The sequence below is a fragment of the Pygoscelis adeliae genome, unplaced genomic scaffold (assembly GCF_000699105.1).
Source record: "Pygoscelis adeliae isolate BGI_AS28 unplaced genomic scaffold, ASM69910v1 Scaffold358, whole genome shotgun sequence".
NCBI lineage: Eukaryota > Metazoa > Chordata > Aves > Sphenisciformes > Spheniscidae > Pygoscelis > Pygoscelis adeliae.
In genome coordinates, this window is record NW_008825429.1 from 514,093 (window position 1) to 524,726 (window position 10,634).

General features: G+C 38.2%; 1 protein-coding gene across 1 annotated transcript in view; it reads right to left on the reverse strand.

Moving 5' to 3' along the window:
• The window catches only part of LOC103922583 (solute carrier family 2, facilitated glucose transporter member 11-like), a 13,753-nt gene extending 3,119 nt beyond the window's left edge, over nucleotides 1-10,634 (reverse strand). Inside the window, exons 1-9 of the mRNA XM_009330740.1 lie at nucleotides 10,507-10,634; nucleotides 8,067-8,165; nucleotides 6,278-6,438; nucleotides 5,541-5,665; nucleotides 5,146-5,275; nucleotides 3,745-3,893; nucleotides 1,516-1,703; nucleotides 930-1,040; nucleotides 715-816 (exon numbers count right to left, since the gene is read on the reverse strand). Coding sequence (XP_009329015.1) covers nucleotides 715-816; nucleotides 930-1,040; nucleotides 1,516-1,703; nucleotides 3,745-3,893; nucleotides 5,146-5,275; nucleotides 5,541-5,665; nucleotides 6,278-6,438; nucleotides 8,067-8,165; nucleotides 10,507-10,524 — 1,083 coding nt within the window. The 5' untranslated portion in view covers nucleotides 10,525-10,634. The remainder of the gene's footprint in view (nucleotides 1-714; nucleotides 817-929; nucleotides 1,041-1,515; nucleotides 1,704-3,744; nucleotides 3,894-5,145; nucleotides 5,276-5,540; nucleotides 5,666-6,277; nucleotides 6,439-8,066; nucleotides 8,166-10,506) is intronic.

Sequence of the window (10,634 nt, forward strand, 5' to 3'; positions counted from 1 at the left end):
AAATACTGACTAAATCGAGTTGCTCATTGTTGGAGCTACACCTACATCATCTTGCTTGGATTACCTGAAGGTAAATATTTAGTACAGTACGGTCTACAAATGTAGAGATAGATTTGCTCTAAACGTTCATTTCAGGAGGTTTGTGGGGCTGCCTTATTTGAGCTGATACGGTATACAGAACAATTTACATCTCTCTATTCTACATCAAAAAGCGAGGCAGGATGTTGTCTTCGCATGATAAATCTAAGGCGCTGTGAATATCTCTAGTGAGTTTCCGTTAGTATTTGTGAATTTACACTTAATGGATTTAAGCGTCTTTTGAATTTCAGCATCTTTACAATACTTTTTGTTTGATTGTTTGCTTTACAATTAAGTGACTGAAGTGGACCCTGATGCTTAATATCGTCACTATGTAGTATTTAATCCTAAAATTATTTTAAAAGCTAGAATAAACGCTGTTTTGTCATCACTTAGTTTTGTCAGCATTAAACGCAGCTGCAGCTTTAAGACAAATACATGATCAAATCTTAGCTGAGAGCATTCTCTTATTTTAGGGAAATACAGCTGTAGAATTGATCAAATCTTTCAACTGCTGTCATTTTTTATGCTGCTGTTAAAACCTATGCAGCTCTCATCTTCCAGCTTCTTTTAAGCGTCACAGATTCTCACTCATTATAGTCATATCACGTAATATAAATGAGTCCTTCTTTACACCTGGTAAGTCAGAGAGAATGTTAAAACAATGCTCCAGAGGGTCATAAGGAGATAACCCCCAATGATGAGGTATCTTCTTCCCACGTAGTCTATCAGTAAACCCTGTGGACAAGACATAATTTTCTGTTACTATATTGATCTGATATTTACCAATGTTGTTCTTCAAGAAGAATCGTTACACTTCATGCTAGGAGGTAGAATAAATTGTTACTTACACAGGTGAGGGCTGTGAGGCATTCACAAGCTCCAGTGCCGAGTGTCACATACGGGATTTTTTCTGCTGAGATCCCAGCTTGTTCAAAAACGTAAGTTGCATAAAAATAAATCTACAGAAAAAAAAAAAAAAATGGGGCGTTCCCAGCAGTTAAATCGTCAGCTGGAAACAAGGTCAAGTTCATACTAGATATAGCTCAATGTGTTTCATATTGTGAGTTATTAATTTGATGTAAACAGCAAGAAGAATCTGTTAAATTCATGTCTAGGTAAATAGATTGCTATCATAAAAGCAAATACTTACTGAATATAATACTTCACATTCTTAAACCAGACACAATGGGATAAGCTGATCCACCTTTATTTACTTTTTCAGATGTAAACACAAGTATTAAGTCATTCTTTAAAGAAATTCACATACCAGAAACACAGAAATGAAAAAAGAGAAACACAGAAATAATACAAAGACATTCTTTCCCACTTATCCCATTTCTCTGAGCTGCTCTACCTGGATCCTTCGTGTTAATAAAAGGTTGAAAAACAGATGAAAAATAATTATTTAAGCTGTTTGTATGTATGAAATCTTACAGCATTTATCCCACTGAGCTGTTGGCCCATAGTCATCACAATCACCGTAATGAGCTGCCATCTCACACCACGATCAGTGAATAATTGCCAGGGCTTCTTGGGCTTCTCCCCATCTAAGGAAAAACGTTCCTGCTGTATGTCTTCCATCTCCCTTCCATACTCTGAAGAACCATGAAATCGCTTCAAAGCTAAAAACAGAAGAAAATAAATTCTCTTATGTTTACCTATTGACCGCAACTTCTGGAAGATCATCTCTTTCCATAATGACCTGGCTTCTGCTAGGATATGAAAACTTTCTGCTTCAGGAAGGTGGGGAAAAAAGTCACTTGCTTTGTGACTTGTTTTTTGCTTCATGGTTTTCCAACATTTTTGCTGTGGTGGATTTGGAGATTTCAGTGGCATTACTTTGCTTTTTTCAGAGGAATATCTGACTTTGAAATACTCACCAAGCAAAATATTTTTAAGTGTTTTATATCTGAACCACAGACCTCCAAATAGTCTTTTCATTAAAGTACGTTCTAACCAGTTTGAAGTCTTTTGCTTAAATTCTAGGCAGATATCAAGTCTTTTGCTATGTCCCTGTCTTTAATTTTGCCAGTGGAACGCATTTAGTGAACTGGAGTAAAGATGATAAGTAGTTCCTCTAAGGCAAGTATTATCAGAAGTCATTCGCATGCAAGACTAAAATCTTTACTAATGGTTCTAAAACCTAGCAGTATATAACATCAGTTCCTCTAAAATCTTCAAGATTAAATATATCGTGACAATTTGTCTACTTAAGGGCAACAGCAGAACTTCTGATGATCCTGAAAGCAAAACTCCAATGCTATTGTTATCACTAACTGCATAACCAGCTTGAAGCTCTAGCCACTCTTCAGTATCGGTTCAGGAGAAACCACAATTCTTGGGAAAAAAAAAAATCCATGATTATATTATTTAAAAAAAAAATGAGAGGGAAAGACTTGAATATGATACGGAGATTGCAAGCTTCACTTACATTTAAAAAATTACATTTAATGAAGCCCAAACTAGGTCATAATCCGAAAGGGACTTCATGGTCATCTTGTCCACGGCTTCCAAATCAGACAGAATTAACTCTATAGGTCAGTTGTAGTTACTCTGCTTTTGCAGTTGTGATGGTCTACGAATATTTTTGGGCAAGGTAAGCAGAGAGAGTGCCATTTTTATTAGATCAGCTGACAAACTTGGGGGCAGGGAAGGAGACAGGCCTGCAGGCACAGATGGCTTTATCTAAAAACGTAACTTTTTTGTCTGTTTCTTTTTTAATTATCCAGTATAATACAAGATTTCACCTCTCTCTGTGAACCCCGCCTCTTCTGTAATTCCTAACAAATTTTACCTTGACCTAAAGGCTTCCATGAATTAAGCCTCTTTAACTTCCTTTGTTGAAGATCTTTCCACAAGATACACTGTTGTATCTACGAATACCTTTCTAGACAGTTAAAAATTCATACGCCCATCAACAGCACTTCAAAAGAATTAAGAGAAAAGCAAAAGAAGAAATGTTTTTCCTTTATTTATGCATACAATGAAAACTGAACTAACTACAACCCTATCAAATGCGAACAAGGTAAACTTCCTTTGTTTGTTTTTCTCATTTATTTAGCATTTTAAATGGAATATCCAGGGATCACAAGTGTCATTTTATGTCACTATGAACTACATCACAATTATCATACCAGGCAGAAGTAGAAACACTGAACACATTTCTGAAAAATATGTGATTGACTATTTTATTGTCCAGATTTGTACACTGGGATCTCTTCTAAGTTTTTCTGTCCTCTCAATTTTATGACTTAGTTAGTTATTATTTTAGAGAGGGTCTTTTCATATTTATTTAGCAGACCTTCAAACTGAATTAATTAATCAGACCTGCTTACTTATAGTGACTAATACTTTACTCTTTGGAGGAGTATTCCACCAGTTCTCTCTGGGAAGTAAAACACCTTTAGAGATTTCATTAGAGAGTTACAAAACATGAACATATATTTGAAATGAGATAATGAAGTTTTGTTCACGATCCACTATAGACTCCTGAGTTCCACAATCCCTTTTTCCACGTAAGCTCACCGGAGGAAAAACATGGGCCAAAAAGCACTAGGCGATAAAACTCTGCTGCGTTGATAAGGAGAAAAGGAGAATCTGGAACCCAATATACTCATTGTACCCTTCTGAAGACAGAGAGAAAGTATAAATGTTGTAAGTCACCTTTGGCACAGCTCAGCTCATCACCTCTGTCAATAAGAAGATATCTGGGACTTTCAGGAAACCATGGCAGGAATAAAAGTTGGGCAAATGCTGGGAAACAGCTGCTGGATAGCAACAGAGGCCAATACATTTCTCCACCTAATAATTCCCTGGGAGAGATGTGTAAAAAGAAGGAAAAAAAAAAGGAAGTAATTAGCTATTAGTGACTATTCAGAAGACTTTTGGGAGCAAGATGTTCATCCTTCGAGAAAAGTTCCCTTGTAACCAGTTACCTACGTCTTGTGAACCTCAGCAGAAGAGGTTGGGAAAATATTTTCCAGCCACTCTGAAACCAGGTTTCACTCAGGAGGAGATGAGCAACACTACTTTACGGCTGCTTATTGCTGTGTTGGTCCTAACCATTATTTTCAGGTTTGCCAAAGCAGTGTTTTCTAGCAATGCAGGAAAGTAGTAGCATACGGACTTCACCTTAAGGTCAGCAGCAGCATTTCCATCTGCTTTTGAGAATCATTCAGTAATTTAGGATAGAAAGGAACTCAGAAAGTCATCTGATCCCATCTCCCATTCAAAGTTGATCTAATGAGAAGGTGTATTACATAGAAAGGAATCATTAAAATTGGTACAGTTAGAATCAGCAGGATGATGTGTTGTGGGCAATGTAAACTTGTTAAAATAGAAACTGTATTGCATTTTAAATACTGACCCTAGATTATGCAGTCTGAAGTTTATATTCTACTTTCTTTTGTAGCACTTCACACCTAAAGTATCTAGCAAAATCAGTTAATTCAGAAGCTAGTAATAAGGAAAAAAAGATAAGTCTAAGTGCTTTTGGTAGAGGGACAGAGAAAAAACAGATAATGTGCTGTTACTCAAGGAACTAGCAGTTGCTCTTAGGGCAGTGTAAAGCTTCTAGCAGACTTCATGAAAGCAGCTTTTCATCTTGAGTTTGTGCAGTCTCTGTTCTTGGTACTTTTTAAGATCCAACTCAATGAAGTCCCTTTCAACTTAATCTGATCTCACAAGAGACAAAACCAGCAGTACTGCTACAATACAGAAATTATGAGTCCTTTGCTCTCAAGTCCTGTCTTATGAACGTCTACCATTTCCAGCAAGAAAGTGGCAGAAAATATGAACTCAGCATAAATGTACCTGTTTTACTGATGCTATTCTGGCTGACCCATCTAAACTGAGAATAATTCCCTGGGGAGATAGTACAGATGATTTGCAGTGGTAGGAATAAGGTGACAAAAGCAGGCTTTTCTTCTTACAGTTAGACCTTATGTGTGAAGTTGATTCACTAATGCGACAATGGCCACAATGAGTGTTTTGCAGGGAGCTGCAGGGAATTGGAATTCTTTACATGCGAGTAACGTGAGGCAGGAAAAAAAATGCATTTCTAACCTCAAACCAACTATTTGTCCTGTCAGAATCCCCCCAGTCAGAAAGATGGAACTCCCCATGGCCATGCCACCTCTAAGATGTTTTGGGGCAACCTCCCCGATATACAGAGGCTGCACACAGAGCCCAATACCTGCAAGTAAATGGAAAAACATTTTCCTATTAATAGATTTTGCTTTGAAAAGAGTTACTGAACCAAAACATGTAGGAAATCTGACTTAGTTAATTTCTCTATTAATTTAGCTGCCGTCAGATTCCAAGTTAGACTACAGAACATTTTTGTCATCATATCTACAAAGCAGTGTATAAAAACATATCATAATACCTAAAGAATTGGCAGTAACAATCATTTATCATTCACCGTAGTTTATTGAAAGTAGGAATAGGAAATCATTCACCTGAATTTATGCCAATCAAAAACCTTCCAGCAATCAGTAACTCAAACAATCCTGTAGGAAAACTAATCCCCATTAAAATGGAGGCCAGGATTGCTATAATATTATTCATCAAAAGAGCTCCTTTCCTAAAAAGGAGAGAAAAAGAAAAAAAAATTAAGGAAATCTGCAATAACACATTTTTTAAAAAGTTTTCCATTCTGGTAATATGGAAAAAATGGGCTTTATACTGAAGAAAAGCGCTATTCACTGGAAATCCAGATATCTGATACAACTATTTACTCATATCTTTAAAAAAAGTCTGAACATAAGGATACTGCATAAATATGACAGAAATGCCTGACAAGGTAGGAGTGGGGTTTTGTTCATTTATGCTATATCTGTACAGAATGCGCATGAAATGTTACAGATTACGCAGCATGTCCTTACTGGCATGACAGCTGCAAATGTTTATAGGGGACCTGTGTTTCCCTCCATACAGTATGTGCATACTCCTACTTAGATTTCAATAAATGTAATGGAAAGACTAGACTGGAAGGCTATAATTCAGGGCTCATCTTTTAAAGTCACATTGGAACAAACTGTAAAATTCTACTAGAAAACTCGGCTTTGAAGTAAAAAACATTTATAGTCACCTAAGGTACATTTTCTCCCACTCTTTTTTCGTTTATTTACTTTATATTCCAGTGAGAAAGTAGGAAAGGAAAACATGCTGCTATGTGCCTGCTGCTGTAACTCACCTGCCCAGCCGAATCGCCATGCTGCCTCCAGTAAGAGCTCCACACAGGCCTCCAAGTGAAAATATAGAAGCAATGACAGACCAAAGAAAAGTCAGCAAACCTGGATGTAGTTCCTTGTGATAACGACTAGTCCAGGTTTCATTTAAGAACCTGTGTATATGCTGCAGTAGAAAAGAATGATGAATGTGTAGCATTATGTGTAGCCCTACAGCGTAGCACTATAAATAACTTGCACCTCAATCCTGAAAACCAATTCTGGGAGCTAACAGAAGAGATCATCTTAGTTGTATTATATTAAAAACACTGATGACTAGCAGAATCTTCCTTGACCACAATACCGTTTCCTACTCCCCATACATCTCAAAGCCGCTGAGCAGCTTTGCTTTCGTACCCTACCTCAGGAGAGGCTGTATTCCACTAGAGGAGAATATATAACTGCTACAAAAGAGCTTTGAGGTCCTTCTGAATGAAGGGGGGACAGGGTGGATGGGTAGGTCCTACTGTTTTTTAGGAACATCTCAGAGCACAGAGGTCTCACATAACAAATTTCACTGTCAGGAGACTCATTCTGACGCTTGGTTTAAATCTCCCTGCCTTAGTGAAATCCAAGAATTCACAGTAAAATCCCTTTCTGCAACTCTAACATTCCTCCGCCTTTCTTACAGTATTCATGTGTCAGAACTTTTAAACTGTTATTCCACATGCTTGGTTTCCTCAAAGCTGTCTTTAGAAACTCTTGAACTGACATGTATCTCTAATCAGAGGCTCTGTTCTTAGCCAGCAAACAAAGACTTAACAGAAGAACAAACTTCCTGGACTCTCCCTCTGTTTCCAGCATGTTACGTGTTCTTTCACAAACAGCTTATTTTAACCTTTGTAAAAAGCATACCATGTTGTAGCAAATTCAGTCTTCACAGTTTCACAAGAAAAAATCAGCTGACAGCAGAAAATGATACCCATCACTTTCACAAGACCATTTGCTCAGATCCTCCTGAGTCATCCACAAAATATGCAGAATCCTCAAGGCCATGGCAATGGACGCAAAAGTAACAAGTGAAAATACCTATGAGATACTCAGACACTACAGATGCAACTTCTTGGCTCTCTAAGAAGATCTTTCTCAGTAAGTTGCCTTGTGATGGACAACTGTAACTATCCTTTCTCCCTGTTACCCGGTGACAGGATGCGTGGGAATGGTTCAAAACTGCATCAGGGGAGGTTTAAACATGACATTAGGAGAAATGGTGGTGACATTTTACAGAAAGGGTGGTCAAATACTGGAAGAGGCTTCCTAGAGAGGGGGTCGATGCCCCAAGCCTGTCAGTGTTTAAGAGGCATTTGGACAGTGCCCTTAATAACATGCTTTAACTTTTGGTCAGCCCTGAAGTGGTCAGGCAGTTGGCCTGGATGATCATTGTAAGTCCCTTCCAACTGAAAATGTTCTGTTCTATTCCATTCTATTCTTAATGCTCTGGGCTATTTTAGTCGAAAGTGTAACTTTTGGAAGACGTTACTTATTCATTCAGTTAATCCTTCTAAAACAGACTTTAACAGGTATTTATGTGGCATATTTGGCACTTTTATCTGACAGAATACCTCTGATGGGAGGTACTCACAAACAGATCCACTTGAAACCATTTTGGAAATCAACAAGAATCCTTCACATGAGAGGAAGCCTGCCTTGGTTCCCACTGCGATCGCAGTAAAAGTGCATTTGGCCTCTCGGCCAGTTAGACAGGATACCTCCATTACTGTAAAACAACCCTGTGAACACGAGACGATATTTTACCTGGGTGGGTGCATTGATAATGGAAACATTATACCCATACTGAAAGGTCCCTCCAATTCCAACAGCACAAACAGCCAGAAACAAGGTCCAGCTGGGGAGCTAGAGAACAGAGGAGAGTAACGGGCATGAAAAGAGTTAGGACCTCGAACCCACATGCATATAATATCTAGGAGAAAATCACAGTGAAATATGTCATGTATTTAGTTTTGAACAGTGAAAGTATTTGTTTAGAAAACTACATAAACTCTGAAACACCTGCAGCAGGAGAAACATTTCACGCTGACTTTGGCCATGATCACTAACGTCTTTCAGAGATGCAACAATTACAAGTATCCAGATTAACTGTAGGCAACACAACCATCGCACTGCTGACGGCGTATTTACTGAACTGTGTCAATATTTTTTGCATGAACCACGCTGCTCACGGTAGCTATTTTTTATGGAAGAACGTTAGGACTGTTTATGTTTGGTGTTAGAGGCACAATTCCTATGACTCACATTTCATCTGAGATATGAGAAATAACAATATTTTATTTCCCTCAGCAAGTCCCTAAGTTGATTACTAGAGGTCTGCAAGTTAGCAGGTGCTAAACCTTAGTATCTTAAATCACAAAATATTGTTCACTGATAACAGTATTTAATCTAAAGTTTATTAGCACGTATTTTTTAATTTTTCAATACTGATTACCTAGTTACATTCCTAAATCAATATTTAGGAACTAAAATTAATAGATTCACAGACTCATAGGTTTTAAGGTCAATAGAAACCACTATTATGATACATTCTAATCTCAAGAGAGTCTAATTGGTCATAAAATATTATACTTTGGATGAGGCCTCTAGGTCAGAGAAGATCTCTAGAGGTTTATACAGTGTCTGGCTTTCTGATGTGACGCTTCTTGACTCTACTTTTTATTGAATATGATAGTACTAAAAATAACATCCAGTTCAAATATTTAACAACCCTTTCATTAAAAATTAGGTCCTAATTTCATCTCATAGTATCTTTTTGTCTAACTTCAGCTGGACACAACAATGTCTCCCGTATTAAAGGCAATTCTGTGATCAAATTTCCTCTTCCTTCATAGATAAAGACTGTACATAATTTTTTTTAATAAGCTTGTACTCCCTGAATTTCTTATTGTAAGGTATATAGACTAGTTCTTCATCATTCTCATTCTTGGTCCAGTTCCCAGGAATGTTGAGTTATTCCAGATGCTATACTGTATTCTGAAAGAGCTGTGTCTTTCCTGAAGATAATTCATCAAAATTTCCTTCATTCAGGACTGAAATTCAGAAAAAGTTGAAATTGATCTTATTAAAGTAAAACCCAATTAATATTTCCTTACGTTTTCCCGAGAATAAAAAGTGTTTCTCTGAATGACAACCAAAGCAATGAATTAGGAGTAATAAATAAGGGCTGCAGGTAGAAAAATAAAACTAGAGGTGGTAAATATAGGCACTGCACACTCTGACCTTTCTATTAACCAAAGTATTTGGTAAGTCTCATAAGTAAGTCAAAGTATTTTGTGCGTCTCATGGGTACAACCTGGAACCTAGAAGAGACAGAAAACAAACAAACAAACAAAAAACCCCAGAATCATTAACGTACATCACCTAACTTACATTTTGTTATGACAGCTCCGTTCTTCCTGCCCAGTCAGTCTGCTCATTACACTAACGTGTTGTGTCACATTGGAGTGTGGGCCAGGATTGCTCAGAGCACAGACGACAGCCTTATCCGTTCTGTAAGCTACTTAACTCCTGACAGTTTCTAAGCACTTTCACCTCATTTCAGAAACATGCCACAAACAAAATTCAATTTACATTCAAGGTAAAACATAAGAATCAGACAACGTGCGTTTACAGCTTCCGCTTTATAACACAGCTAGCTGTCTAAGGAAAATACAAAACTCTACAAGCCTGATCATTTACTGGATTTTTATTTAAAAGTAAACATGAAACAGTCAGAGAGTTTCACATCTGTGCATCATGGTTAAAGCTCAAACTCTCTGCAGGATCCACCTTCAGAGGCCAAGACAGTTGCTTACCTTGCTGCGCGTGCTAGACCCTCTCAGCAGGGGCTGGTACTCCATTCTTAGTATGGGCTGAATTTGACCTCCTTTGCAAAATTTAGTAAACTACACTACAGGAATAAAAGGTGCCAAAGAAAGGAAGTTGTTATTGTATTAAAACACAGATTTTTGCCTTCCATCTCCAGGCATTGGGATTCTTCTCAATGGTTCACGATTTTTTTATGACAGAGATGTTCAACTTTCATCACGCCTCACAGCAGCTACGGAGAGCTTTCCCACGTTTAATTCCACAGCACACGCGCTTTCTCCATTTCAGTCGGAGCAGAAAACACACCCGTTAGCCACCCGTTAGCCACCCGCCGGCTGCAGCTTTCAGCTACCAGAGAGAACGACAGGGCGATTACCTTGCGCTTTGGTGTCATACCTCCCGGCAGCTCACGGCTGCAGCGCTCGCTGGCTGCTTCCACACGGCTACAGACCGCACAGCGGGGGAAAGCTGCGGACCGAGCTCCTCATCTGACTGGGATTTGGC